Source organism: Telmatherina bonti, assembly GCF_933228915.1.
Source record: "Telmatherina bonti genome assembly, chromosome: 9".
NCBI lineage: Eukaryota > Metazoa > Chordata > Actinopteri > Atheriniformes > Telmatherinidae > Telmatherina > Telmatherina bonti.
The window spans coordinates 3,885,839-3,900,465 of record NC_136627.1 but is presented as its reverse complement, the minus strand read 5'-3'; the positions used below and the strand labels follow the sequence as shown (position 1 = coordinate 3,900,465).

Here is a 14,627-nt window from a genome sequence, read left to right as displayed (position 1 = left end):
GGTCACAAGCTACCCTCCTATATTACAAAGCAAAGTTTGTCCGTGTGTGAAATATAAATGACACCAGAATGAAGTGATTTGCAAAACTTAAAAACAATGTATCATCAGATCCAGTTTGTCTCAGACTGGCGAAGCTCTTTCCATCTGAGAGACTCTGCCTCTCTGAAACGCTCCTTCTTTACCCCGTAATGCTACTGAGCTGTTGCCATAAACGACTTCTGTCATTTACAGATGTCACTCGCTCAAGCGGAAAGTATGTTGTTTATCTTTCACCGAGAATAAAATCTGACTTAAATCCGTGCTTTTTGTTTTTATTTGCATTTTACAGAGTCCCCAAACTTCAATGCGCAGGGATTTTAGTTTTCTCCGTGGCTTCGGCTGGACGTCTGAACGGAAGCCGATGCTCAACTTTTAGCGCCAAACTCCAAAAAGTCATCGAATATTTGTGGAAAACCCCGTAAGCACATCCGTGTAGTTACTTACAGTGTGCACAGGAGCGGTTTTTCCTCACAGATGAGGGAATCTCAGGTTCTCAGCTTGGAGCTCGTCATCGTGTAATCTGAAAAGATTTGTCATTTTACCGCCGCGCTCACACACACACACACATGACCGAGGGTTTGTGTGATGTAGCGAGTGTCTGAACATCTGTGACATGAGTCAGATGCCGAGGGAGTCTGATGCATATGCTGCAGAGTGCATTTCCCTCTTCTGCTCCGTATTCATATTTTACCACATTAGCAGCTCGCTGTAATAATCCACGTGTTCCTGCATGGAAGTGTGTGTTCCCGACCGCATCAGATGCGATGCATTAGCCATATCTGATGCTTAGGTGTAAAAAATCCCATTAGAGCGGACGGGATGGCGGATCGATACCTTACGGGATCTAGAGTGATGCAGTGTGTGTGTGTGTGTGTGTGTGTGTGTGTGTGTGAGTGTGGAAGGGCTTTAACACCTCTCAGAGGCGGATTAGTGCGCGACAGCATGGAGACACTGTCAGGGAGGGTTAGTGTCAGTGAGGAGAGTGTATGGGGAGAGAGCTGGAAAGAGTGGAACACAAACAGGAACAGATGGAAAGAGAGAGCAGGGAGAGGGGAGAGAAAGAGGATGTGTCACTCCTCATGACAATGTGCTGTGTTTGTCCCCAGTGACGCTGGATGGAGGGAGAGTTGTAGGAAAAGAATAAAAATAGAAGAGATGCTGCTCTGATGATTTATTCTGGTAGCTAATAGTGTTTTCAGTCAGACATGAAGGCAGCAGCTCTGATGGCGAACAAGCAGGTCCGTTAACGTCTTCCTGACTGCAGCCATGATGTCTACAGCTGACGCTGCATATGCCTCACCTCAATCTCATAACAAACATCTAAATCTGATTCTAGAGGGGGTTAAAGCGGAAATCCTGAAATCTGTCGTTCATTTCATGTAAGAAAACAGGAATGGAAACATTTTTAAAGGCAAAGCAGCTAGCTAGAAACTCCTGAATAAAGTTCCGTTTAGCCTCTCCTCTCGGCTAAAACCTCTTTAAAAATCGTCCCAAAGATAAACATGGTTTTTCTCCAAAATAATCAGCTTTATCTTCATGTTCTTGGCCTGTGAGGACTTCTACATACATCTACAGAGAATGGAGTTATCCTCACAGAGCCGCGTTTCCCTGCACTGACTCAGCCACGCTGAACCATCGTAGCTATACGGTTAGCAGCCACGGCTTCCAAATGCAGAGTCTTAAATCGTTCGCATGAACAACTTTATAATCTTCTAATTGAACCTGCACTGCCACCTCTAGAGGCACAGCAGTGATAGGATACTGTGGTGTTCAACATCTGTTCTGCACCTGTATGTAGCATGCAGAATGTGATGCTATGTAGTTGATGCTAATGCTACCGTAAGCTAATGAAGATGACGCTGGTTAGCTTAAACAACGGTCTATGCAACGTAATGCATCAACCACTGGTTGCAGTTTCAGATGAGCTGATAAAATATTGGTCTTAAAAAGTGAAACAGCAACAGAAGAAGAGTCGGCTATAGTTACTGTGTCATAAGTATGTTAATCTGAAATCATTAAAGATGAGAAACTGGTAGCAGTGAAACGGGAATAAATACAAACACGCGGTTTGCATCACTGCTGCTTCTTCCCATGCTGTTTCCAGGAAGTCTGACCGTTGTGTGCAAAGTGAAATGATTCATTCTGATCAAACAGATGCATGTAAACGCTGAACTGTAACCCAACTGGAGACCTTCTGCACACGTAAACATGGCTAACGATCCCATGAACACAGATGTCATTGATCACCTTCAGCAACTAAATCATATCCAAACATTCATGTTTGACCTAAAATAAACTTTGTCTGCTTTTATGAACATCAGGGTTTAAACACATGAACATAAACACCATTGTCCTGTTTTATTGTTAGTCATAGCAGCTGATTATGTCTGCCATGTTTTCAGGGACTGTGAGGACCGAGCGGGATGTAAGGCTTTAGTGAAAATGAACTTCAGACATTTGAGTCGTAGGTTTTTCATTTGAAGCTAAACATAGAGAAAAATGCAACGTTGTGCTGGTTTGTTGATCTCAGGCACAACTTTGCTTGTTTCTTCCTCATTTTTTCACAAAGTCGGAACTTTGCTGGTTCACACCAACATGCACGTGTGTCTGACTGGGAGTGCTACATCTGACTCATACTGGACTGTAAAGGTACCTCTGCTCCATAGACTGTATCTAAAAGATGGGCAGAGTCTCTGTGACGTCACCCGTAGGTTTCTGAAGAGCTGAATTGAAGCTCGGTGGGCGGTTCCTACCATCACCATCTTGGCAGGGGCATGCATGTCGTCTCTCCCGGAAAATACAAATATGGGCAAAGAGGTGGAGCTGAGAGGGGGGCCGTAAGCGTCATGGTGGATGATTGACATCTACCAAACTCCGACCTGCCTGTAGCTAAGAGCTAACCGAGCTAACCCGGAGATAACAGGAGCTAACCAGCTAACGGAGGTAAGCGGGCTAAAGCTAAGTCACGTTGTTAACCGGCTAAAAACCGCAGTTGTTCTACGCTCTTCTGACTTGAAGCGGGAGATTGGGTACCTGTCAATCAAAAGGACACGCCCCTAAATATGCGGAACTTCGACATTAAATTACTTTTAAACGGGTGAGTTAGAAAAAAATTCACTCCCCCCACAGTTGTCATGAAGGTAAACCTGACCTATTAAACCTAAAATGGATTTTTGAACCAGGCTGTAAACATGTTTATTCCTGCTGTAAACATGTTTATTTCTGCTGTAAACATGTTCATTTCTGCTGTAAACATGTTTATTTCTGCTGTGAAGTTGGTCTCTTTAACATGGGAGTCTATGGGGATTTGCTCTGTTTTGCAGCCCCTAGTGGATGAAGGGGGAACTGCAGTTTTATTCACTTCCGCATTGGCTTTACTTTTAACTACTGGAGGTTGCCGATTGCTCGTATTGTTTAACTCACAAACTTTATGAGTTCGTGAGTTCCATCACTTCATCTTCACATTGTGAAAGTCATGGTGGGGGCAGCATATGGAGGGATGGCCAGCCTGGATGAATGCCCGCCACAGATTGAGGTCATGAGAATAAAATGGTGGCACCAATGGTAACCCCTCCCCCACCCCCCCATCTCAATGGGACTCTGCTCTGTAATACATAAGTGAGGCCTTACGTGTCTGCAGAAGTTATTTCTCACTAAAGATGAGGATGAGAAGTCAACATCATTTCTGCTTCAGCAGCTGGTAACACACACACACACACACACAAACACACACACATTGCGTTCTTCTGATATTAGCAATCATACAAACTCCTCCGCTACCACATCATCATCAGCACAGATAATTACGAGTTCAGAGGGAGCCCGAATGGCAGGATAAACACACCAACACGGCTTCTCTCACTTTCACACATATACACACTCCAGTGGGTAGGCGGTAGGGCGGACGCGTGGCAGATGCCCGACACATTGGTGTCCGCTCAGTCACTATAAAGAGCAGCTGCTCAGTCTTCACTACCCTCTGGCACTGTGCACACACACAGTCACATGGATGCACAGGCGCACATGCACTTGCAGTATAGCTCTAATGCTGCAGGGCATTCATCTCTCCTAGATTAAAAGTGCAGCAGCACAACAACACACACACAGAAAAGAGATAAGAGCAGCACAAAAACCTGATCAGCGCTCACCCATAACAATCCATGTCACACCCTGATCTCTGTCCGTCACTCAGACGCTAAATCGCTGCATGTGGCTCAACCATCCCACACTTTAGTCCACAAAGCCTCACATGGAAGATGAAATCTCAGAGAGGGAGCAGGGACGGAAAATTAAAAAACACTGAACGAGTATTCACACATTCGGAATCAATCACGTAAAACATGTTCATGTGAATGAAAAGCTGCACAACATGTCAATACCTTCAGTTTTGGCTCCAAATGATCAGATCAAACTAACGTTACACTCTGCTGTGTTGACATGTGTGGAGAATGGCACGCCTGCTGCTCCTGATAGCTGTGACGATACGCTTTTGTCCCAATTCGAGTCCGATTTTTTGGATGCCGATTCAATTTAAATTGTGATTCTCACTATTCTTCAATATTGCTGATTTTTGTAGATTAAAGATATAAATTTTTTTTATAAAACTTTCTTTTTTGCTTGTCATTTTTCTTGATTTCAGGTAGGAAAAAACAACCCAGTATCCAGACTATCATTCTGCTGCTATAATTCCAAAGAAGACATGTATAAAGATCAATAAAAACAATAAAAATGACAAATAATTTATAATGGATTATTTTTATTCGAAAAAAAAAAACATTTCAAAATTGTGAAGCAAAAAAAATCCAGATTTTCGATTCGATTTTACCACCCTTACTGTTCCTGGTCATTATTATGAAGCTTTATTGTCATTATGTGGAGTACGATGAAACTCAGCTCCAGCGAATCATTTGCAGCTCATAGAAACACAAAAAGGATGTAAAAAGAAATAAGAACATGAGTAATTAATAATGTAGGTACAGTTTTACACACACACACACACACAAGTACCATAAAATACCGTCAGCACAGTTTTAAAGTATTTTACTGAGAATTAAAACGACAGACGATGAATCAAGGTAAATACAGGAAGTAGAACTCCGCCTTTACTACGGTTACTGTTACCAACTCCATCTAATTGTACTGAGAGAGTACTCAGACCCAACCAGCGACGGCTCAGACCCAACCAGCGACGGCTCAGACCCAACCAGCGACGGCTCAGACCCAACCAGCGACGGCTCAGACCCAACCAGCGACAGCTCAGACCCAACCAGCGACAGCTCAGACCCAACCAGCGACGGCTCAGACCCAACCAGCGACGGCTCAGACCCAACCAGCGACGGCTCAGACCCAACCAGCGACGGCTCAGACCCAACCAGCGACGGCTCAGACCCAACCAGCGACGGCTCAGACCCAACCAGCGACAGCTCAGACCCAACCAGCGACGGCTCAGACCCAACCAGCGACAGCTCAGACCCAACCAGCGACAGCTCAGACCCAACCAGCGACAGCTCAGACCAACCAGCGACAGCTCAGACCAACCAGCGACAGCTCAGACCCAACCAGCGACGGCTCAGACCCAACCAGCGACGGCTCAGACCCAACCAGCGACGGCTCAGACCCAACCAGCGACGGCTCAGACCCAACCAGCGACAGCTCAGACCAACCAGCGACAGCTCAGACCAACCAGCGACAGCTCAGACCCAACCAGCGACAACTCAGACCAACCAGCGACAGCTCAGACCAACCAGCGACAGCTCAGACCCAACCAGCGACAGCTCAGACCCAACCAGCGACGGCTCAGACCCAACCAGCGACAGCTCAGACCCAACCAGCGACAGCTCAGACCCAACCAGCGACAACTCAGACCCAACCAGCGACAGCTCAGACCCAACCAGCGACAACTCAGACCCAACCAGCGACAGCTCAGACCCAACCAGCGACAGCTCAGACCCAACCAGCGACGGCTCAGACCAACCAGCGACAGCTCAGACCCAACCAGCGACGGCTCAGACCCAACCAGCGACGGCTCAGACCCAACCAGCGACGGCTCAGACCCAACCAGCGACAGCTCAGACCAACCAGCGACAGCTCAGACCCAACCAGCGACGGCTCAGACCCAACCAGCGACGGCTCAGACCCAACCAGCGACGGCTCAGACCCAACCAGCGACAGCTCAGACCCAACCAGCGACAGCTCAGACCCAACCAGCGACAGCTCAGACCCAACCAGCGACGGCTCAGACCCAACCAGCGACGGCTCAGACCCAACCAGCGACGGCTCAGACCCAACCAGCGACGGCTCAGACCCAACCAGCGACGGCTCAGACCCAACCAGCGACGGCTCAGACCCAACCAGCGACGGCTCAGACCCAACCAGCGACGGCTCAGACCCAACCAGCGACGGCTCAGACCCAACCAGCGACGGCTCAGACCCAACCAGCGACGGCTCAGACCCAACCAGCGACGGCTCAGACCCAACCAGCGACAGCTCAGACCAACCAGCGACAGCTCAGACCCAACCAGCGACAGCTCAGACCAACCAGCGACAGCTCAGACCAACCAGCGACAGCTCAGACCAACCAGCGACAGCTCAGACCCAACCAGCGACAGCTCAGACCCAACCAGCGACGGCTCAGACCAACCAGCGACGGCTCAGACCCAACCAGCGACAGCTCAGACCCAACCAGCGACGGCTCAGACCCAACCAGCGACGGCTCAGACCCAACCAGCGACGGCTCAGACCCAACCAGCGACAGCTCAGACCAACCAGCGACAGCTCAGACCAACCAGCGACAGCTCAGACCCAACCAGCGACAACTCAGACCCAACCAGCGACAGCTCAGACCCAACCAGCGACAGCTCAGACCCAACCAGCGACAACTCAGACCCAACCAGCGACAGCTCAGACCCAACCAGCGACAACTCAGACCCAACCAGCGACAGCTCAGACCCAACCAGCGACGGCTCAGACCCAACCAGCGACGGCTCAGACCAACCAGCGACAGCTCAGACCCAACCAGCGACGGCTCAGACCCAACCAGCGACGGCTCAGACCCAACCAGCGACGGCTCAGACCCAACCAGCGACAGCTCAGACCAACCAGCGACAGCTCAGACCCAACCAGCGACGGCTCAGACCCAACCAGCGACGGCTCAGACCCAACCAGCGACGGCTCAGACCCAACCAGCGACAGCTCAGACCCAACCAGCGACAGCTCAGACCCAACCAGCGACAGCTCAGACCCAACCAGCGACGGCTCAGACCCAACCAGCGACGGCTCAGACCCAACCAGCGACGGCTCAGACCCAACCAGCGACGGCTCAGACCCAACCAGCGACGGCTCAGACCCAACCAGCGACGGCTCAGACCCAACCAGCGACGGCTCAGACCCAACCAGCGACGGCTCAGACCCAACCAGCGACAGCTCAGACCAACCAGCGACAGCTCAGACCCAACCAGCGACGGCTCAGACCCAACCAGCGACGGCTCAGACCCAACCAGCGACAGCTCAGACCCAACCAGCGACGGCTCAGACCCAACCAGCGACAGCTCAGGGTCAAGCCAGATGTTGATCTCTGAGAGGTCTACCTCCTATTACACTGTTATACGGAGGTTTTAGTTAAAGTTGGTTACCCCTCAGCCCCTCTTTTAGCTCTACTTCCACTTTTACAGGGAAAAATGCCCTAAAACACTAAATCAATACAAATCTCTGACAACCTTTTACTTTTACAGGTTAAATCTATAAACCGTGGTGGAGGGACTGTAAGTCTAGACGGTGAAGCGACTCTAAACGCTGCTTGTCTTCACTCTTCTTACTTTTCTTTCAGATTTCTGAGCATCTCGTTTCCCCCCTTCTTCTCCTGATAACGGCCCAGTGTTTCCTTTAGTCTGATTTGTGGTGATGACAAAGACAAAAAGCAGCGGCGATGAGCCCCTGTTGTGGCCTGTCACCAGCCGACGGGTCACCAAACACACCCCAAGGCGATGGGCAGGATGGGTGGAAGCGCAGAGAGGCAGCAAGGTGACAAAGGTGCCTATTGATGAATAAAATCTGCAGAAGGGGGGGGGGACAGAGAGCATGTGTGTTGCATGGGGGGTTCCCGGGAAATGAGGGGTATTTGTCTTTAAGGAAGAGATCAGATGGCTCGGCATCTCTCTGGCCTACGAGCTGGCTGTTGTCAGAGTGAGGGCCGCAGCAGAAACATACAAGGGCCCTTTATGAGTCTGGGAGGTAATTGTGGGGTGTAGGTTACTGGGGTATGTGTGCATCAGAAAAAAGGAAAAAGGGAAGAATACTATTGCACAGGTGCCTCGTCTTTTAAATGGCCGATCAGGTATGAAGGAAAGGAGAGAAGAGGAAGGGCATGATGGCAGGCTAAGTGTGTGTTTGTGTGTGTGTGTGTGTGTGTGTGTGTGTGTGTGTGTGTGTGTGTGCTGAGGAGTCATTCACGGTTGTACCTTTCTTCCTGCTGCTGCCTGTGAACAAAGACGGCGGGGGAAGCCCCGTCGTCGCCTCAGGGTGGTGCTGGTGAAGAGGTGGCGGCTTCGGACAACGAACACTTTGTTGCTGATGCTAACGGCTAACAGGTGCAAACACACACACACACACACACACACACACCCAGAGAAATATCATCATGGATGCCAAAGTTTCCTGCTGGTTTCTGATTTTTACATTTCTTTCAGACAAAGGAAATAAAGACGTCGGAAAACTTGACCAAAGTGCTGAAGAAATTAAACATTTTAGCATTTTTAAAATGAAACTTCAAGCAAAAAACACCAAAATGAATGAATCATAAAGAATCCAGATTTTTTGCGATCACGTCTGAATGGTGATGAGATCGGGAAGGAAGCGTTAAACAACATGCGTGTTACTGCTTTGTTTTCCTTCAGGGGGAAGTCACTCTCTCCAAACTAAACCATCCCATTTCGGTTTCTTTACTGGGACGTAAACATGGACGTAACACGCCATCCTTTTCATCTGCGGCCGCTAAACGCCGTGATGGACCGCCCACCTGTCCAGGTGCACCTGCCTGGAGGACTGCTGGGATGGATGTTAATGATGTCGATCAACACAACAATCAATAACATAACAATAACAAATGAAAGAGAAAGAGTCACGGAGCAGAATCTGAGAAGCGGTTGGATCCAGTTAATGTGAATCAGGTGTGTTGAAGCAGGGAAACATCTACAACTAGCAAGCCTTCTACCGGTCGAGGGAACGCTTCACTTTTTCCTTCTCCTCCTGCTGCCGTGAATTAGCTGCTGTGTGACTGTGGCGCGTCGAGCTGCTTCTTCATCCAGGAAGTGTGAACCTGCAGCGCGGCGTCAGCCCCCCCCCCCCCCCCCCCCCCCACTGGACACCACCTCCATCAGCGGGGAACAACCCCCCCCCCCCCCCCCCCCCCCCCCACTGGACACCACCTCCATCAGCGGGGAACAACCCCCCCCCCCCCCCCCCCCCCCCCACTGGACACCACCTCCATCAGCGGGGAACACCAACCAATCACTGCTTCTCTGCAGACTTTTCTAAACGTCTGAAGAGCTGAGCACTCGAGGCTGTTGGTAGGAGGCCATGTTGGTGAGATGTTTGATTTCCATGTGAATCTGACACCCACTGCACACACACACACACACACACACACACACAAGCGCATAGTGGTGGAAACTGAGCTGTGATAATGTGTGGTGGATGTGGCTAATGGCTGATAGCTGCTGATCCAACACTGATTAACTCACTGCTTTACAGGATGTTGCTAATGGACTGACACACTCCAGACTGATTCCTCCAGGGTGAACATACAGCACAAGTATACATATCAGCACACACACACACACACACACGTGACGTACAGGAAACAAAGACAGGTACTGAGTAAAAGCATTTAAATCAAAGCTTCAGATGGTGAGAAAGGTCAACGTTTCATTGCTAGTGAGGGGATTTTTCATCTGCAGGAAGGTTCCAGATGATGCCTGCCTGTCCAGAGATGCACACAAACAAAGCGGCGTTGAAGAAGCCGCGTGGAGTCTGCTCGCCGCTCTGCGATAAGCTGGCTTCGCCAGGCTCCGCTCTGATGCCAGCTAACACACTATCACTGATTCATCCTCCCAGATAAAGCAGCGAGGAGGAGATCTACGGACTGCAGGCCCAGCAGGACAACAACATGAAAACAGCTGATGCCACAGACATGATGGAGTTTCCTGAGTGGCTTTTATGCAGAGCCAAAACACAGCTACAGTAATGTGTGAGTTCACACACACACACACACCCACACACACACACACACACACACACACACACACACACACACACACACAGACACACACACACACACACACACACACACACACACACACACACACACACACACACACACACACACACACACACACACACACAGACACACACACACACACACACACACACGCACGCACGCACAAGATTAAATCCTCTCAGTCTTGGTTTGCTATCTTTCTTTCAGGTCTGTCTCCTTTTCTTTCTTTCTTGCAGAGTGTCACTGTGTAGTCTAGCTTTGATTGAAGCTGCTTCCGCACACACAAACACACACTCCACATGAAGCCTGAGGGTGCAGATCGGAGCTATTGATAACAGTTAGGCATTGATCCGGTGTGTTACAGTGAGTGGAAGGTAACACAGCTCATCCATCCGCTCCATGAAGGCAGATCTGCTGAGTCAAGAAGTCACGACTTGGAAACACTGTACAGCAGTGTGTGTGTGTGTGTGTGTGTGTGTGTGTGTGAGCTGGAGGATGCGTGTGTGTCCCATGCAGACGGCGTCCCGTCACCTTGGGGAAGGCAGAGATAAGCAGAGTGAGATAAGACGGGAGCAGACGGACTGACTGTAAGTGAGTCACTGCAGCTTTCTGGCCGGACGATGGAAAGCAACACTTCCAGCAGGGCGCTTCACATCACACACCAACATGCCTCACACGTCATGAGAACATGTGTGTGTGTTACATTTTAAATATTCTCATTTGTTTGTTTGTCTATAGTGTTTTAATACTTTTTATTTATGTTTGTTGTTTTTGTGCATAATGATCCAACACTGTAAAAACCTGCAAAACACTGTAAAATCCCAACCTGTAAATGTGATCAATTTGTCAAACTGGTCCGTTTCCAAACGGATCAATCGCAGCTGAGCTGACAAGGTTTTCCTCCGCTGCAGCATTTTGGATGAATGTTTAACAAACCAAACCCTCCCGACTTGGTGTTAAATCAGAGACATATTAACACAGCCTGAGAGATATTTATTGATTTGTAGCATCAGCAGTGTTGTCCTCTCTGTGGGTTGGAGCTGACGCCGGCAGCATCTGGACAATCTGAAGTCTGAAAATGCTTTAAATAAAAACACATCAAGTGTTTTCTGCATGTCGCCCGCTGTGCCACACACACGCGTGTTCTTCAGCGTGAGACTGAAGTGATGCATGTGTGATAAGAGGTGGCGCCACGGCGGTGGCAGGACACAACACGGGACCCTCCCTTTGCTCATGCACACACGCTGATAAGCATCACCTTCATCCTCAGCCTGCCTCTGTCCCTTTGTCTCTGCTCTGCAGCAGACACGGAAAAGAAGCTGAAGACACAGATTGCACACACACACACACACACACACACACACACACACACACACACACACACACACACACACGCGATACCTGGCAGACAGAGGTGGCAGAGAAGCAGGTCAGGATGAGGACGGGAAAAGTGACAAACAGCTGGGAGAAAGTCTGACTTTGCAGCAGACTGCAGGGTTGGACAGGAAGACACATTATCAGATGTGTGGAAGTATTTCTGACACCTGACGGCAGCGGTGTGTGTCAGCGGTGTGTGTCAGCGGGAGGCCAGATCGGATGATTGAAGCCGTCACATGACAGCAGATAACGCCTCAGACGCGCCTCAAGCTGCTTTATCAGCGCCAAGCAACAGGATGCAATGTCACGCAACAAGTGGTGGTTCCTCACCTGTCATGGCCGGACCTACCAGGACACTCACACACACACACATACACACACACACACACACACACACACACACACACACACACAGAAAAAAAACAGGAGCTCTCCACTAACCCCAACATTAAGCAGCCAGTCCTGATCCTCACCCTAAGCATAAAACTACGGCTTATTCTGACAAAACATCTCAACATCCAGGGAAAAAAGCAGCACAAACACCACACACTCATCCCTGCACACACACACATTTCCAAGATAACAACTGCATCAGAGTTGGAGGGTAAAAGACATATTTTCAGGAGGAAATCCTCTTTAGTGAGACTGGATAAGCCAAACATCATAACCAGATTAAAAAAGCCGTACAATCAAAGTCCACGAGAAGCAGATCAACCGTGTGTTTTCACACACACAACAGGAAGGAACAGAGTAAAAACCCCGTCCTACATCCACCAGCCTGCGTGGCAGGACGCCGCGAGGACACATTTAACTGGAGCTCAGAGCTGGATCAGCACCGCAGCAGCTTCAGCTCCTCATCGTAAAACGTCGCGTTCTCACAGCTTTAATAAAGATTTGAGCCAACGGTTCATAATGTCGGAACAACAGTTAAAGACGAGTAAAACGGTTTATTTCAGCAGGTCAGCATTTGTTCCATGATGAACATATAATCCCAGCATCTTCAGGCTCCGTGTCGCTACTAAATATGAGCCATTTCCACCCAGGTTCATCAGTACAAGTAAGAATTATCTAAAACTTAACACATATAAAGACACGCAAACATAAATCATGTGATGTGTGTGTTAAACTTTTCCCCTTCCAATCAGGATTTTCAGAAATCCACTTGGAAAAATATGGAAGCATTGTTGGAGAATGTTTTATTAGTGAGGAAGGAAATAAAGAAGCACTCGGAGAGCACAGAACTCTGCCAAGCAGCTCACTGACATACTCATACCTCCACTTTATACACTGTTACATTCATTGATGATCAAAACAAAGCATTTAAAATAACAAAATTTTATATTAATATTTATTAAAAAACTGCAACTTCGTTCCAGTTGTTTGTTTTCTGTTAAACAGTAAAACAAACAACATGAATATATTTACAGAGCAGCGTTATGTCTGCAGACTGGACAGACAGAGTGGAATGGATTTATTTATTATCTATGTTACGCAACATAAATCTGAAATGTAAGTTAGAGAAAACCCATTCTTAGAAGATAAAAACCCACCCAGTAGCAAAGCAATGCTAACAGATAGATTTTCCTCTATGTATTTAATAAATGTCTGGCTGGAGCAGAGTCGGGTGAACCTGAACAGAACGAAACTGCTTTCAGCTCATAGTGGAGCTTCAGATGGACGTCGCAGACCAACAGCATGGCTGACCTGACGTCACGCAGCCAGGACACAAAACTCAAGCATGAGACGTGCAAGAGGAGTAATGAAGAGTAAAAACAAACGGGATTCTTTTTCCTTTTTCGCTACGGATTCTTCATCATGTTTACATGAATTTAGTCATTAAATGAAGAAGTTTCATCTGACAAGCACAACAGAAGCTGCTCGTCAGGACGCACACTGATCGTCACACAGCTGACGCCATCAACAGCATCACAGGAAGAGTGAAAACAACGAGGACCATGTCAGGAGGAGAAACGAAGGCGTGATGCAGGACGCATGTCAGTGTCCTACCTGATGCGGCGTCCATGATGTTGGCCTGTCCTCGGCGATCCGCCACGAGCCGCGATGAGCCCGGCATGCTGACTGGCTCCGAACGTACCGGCTGGATTCTGCACACACACGTATCACATTGGCAGCATTACATTAACTGGAACGTCCTGATCTGTTCAGCTTTTCAACGTTCACACATTGTTCGGGGAAATAAAACTTTATAATCAATATGTTTTCTTTTACTTTATTTAGAAATGATTGTGATCACAGCTGATGATGATGATGAAGTCAGAGCCTGAAGAAGTAACGGCGCAACATTTACTATATTTACTATTTGCTCTAACAAACCTAAACAAGTGTTGGCGTCGGCTCAGATACAAATCATTCTTAAGATTTTATTAATTTATGTGTTTATCTAATCGTAACAGTGCAGGTTAAAGAACATGAGTACCATGTAAACACGATGTAAACACAATGTAAACACGATGTAAACACGATGTAAACATGATGTAAACATGATGTAAACACGATGTAAACACGATGTAAACATGATGTAAACATGATATAAATACAACATAAACATGATGTAAACACGATGTAAACAATGTAAACACGATGTAAACACGATGTAAACATGATGTAAACATGATGTAAACACGATGTAAACACGATGTAAACATGATGTAAACATGATATAAATACAACATAAACATGATGTAAACACGATGTAAACAATGTAAACACGATGTAAACACGATGTAAACACAATGTAAACACGATGTAAACACAATGTAAACACGATGTAAACACGATGTAAACACGATGTAAACATGATGTAAACACGATGTAAACACGATGTAAACATGATGTAAACATGATATAAATACAACATAAACATGATGTAAACACGATGTAAACAATGTAAACACGATGTAAACACGATGTAAACATG

General features: G+C 47.7%; 1 protein-coding gene across 2 annotated transcripts in view; it reads right to left on the bottom strand.

The window, feature by feature from the left end:
* bcas3 (BCAS3 microtubule associated cell migration factor) overlaps positions 1 to 14,627 on the bottom strand; it is a 464,427-nt gene that overhangs the window by 257,321 nt on the left and 192,479 nt on the right. For both annotated transcript variants that reach the window (XM_079246567.1, XM_079246566.1), the window contains one exon: positions 13,697 to 13,794. In XM_079246567.1, coding sequence (XP_079102693.1) covers positions 13,697 to 13,794 — 98 coding nt within the window. The remainder of the gene's footprint in view (positions 1 to 13,696; positions 13,795 to 14,627) is intronic.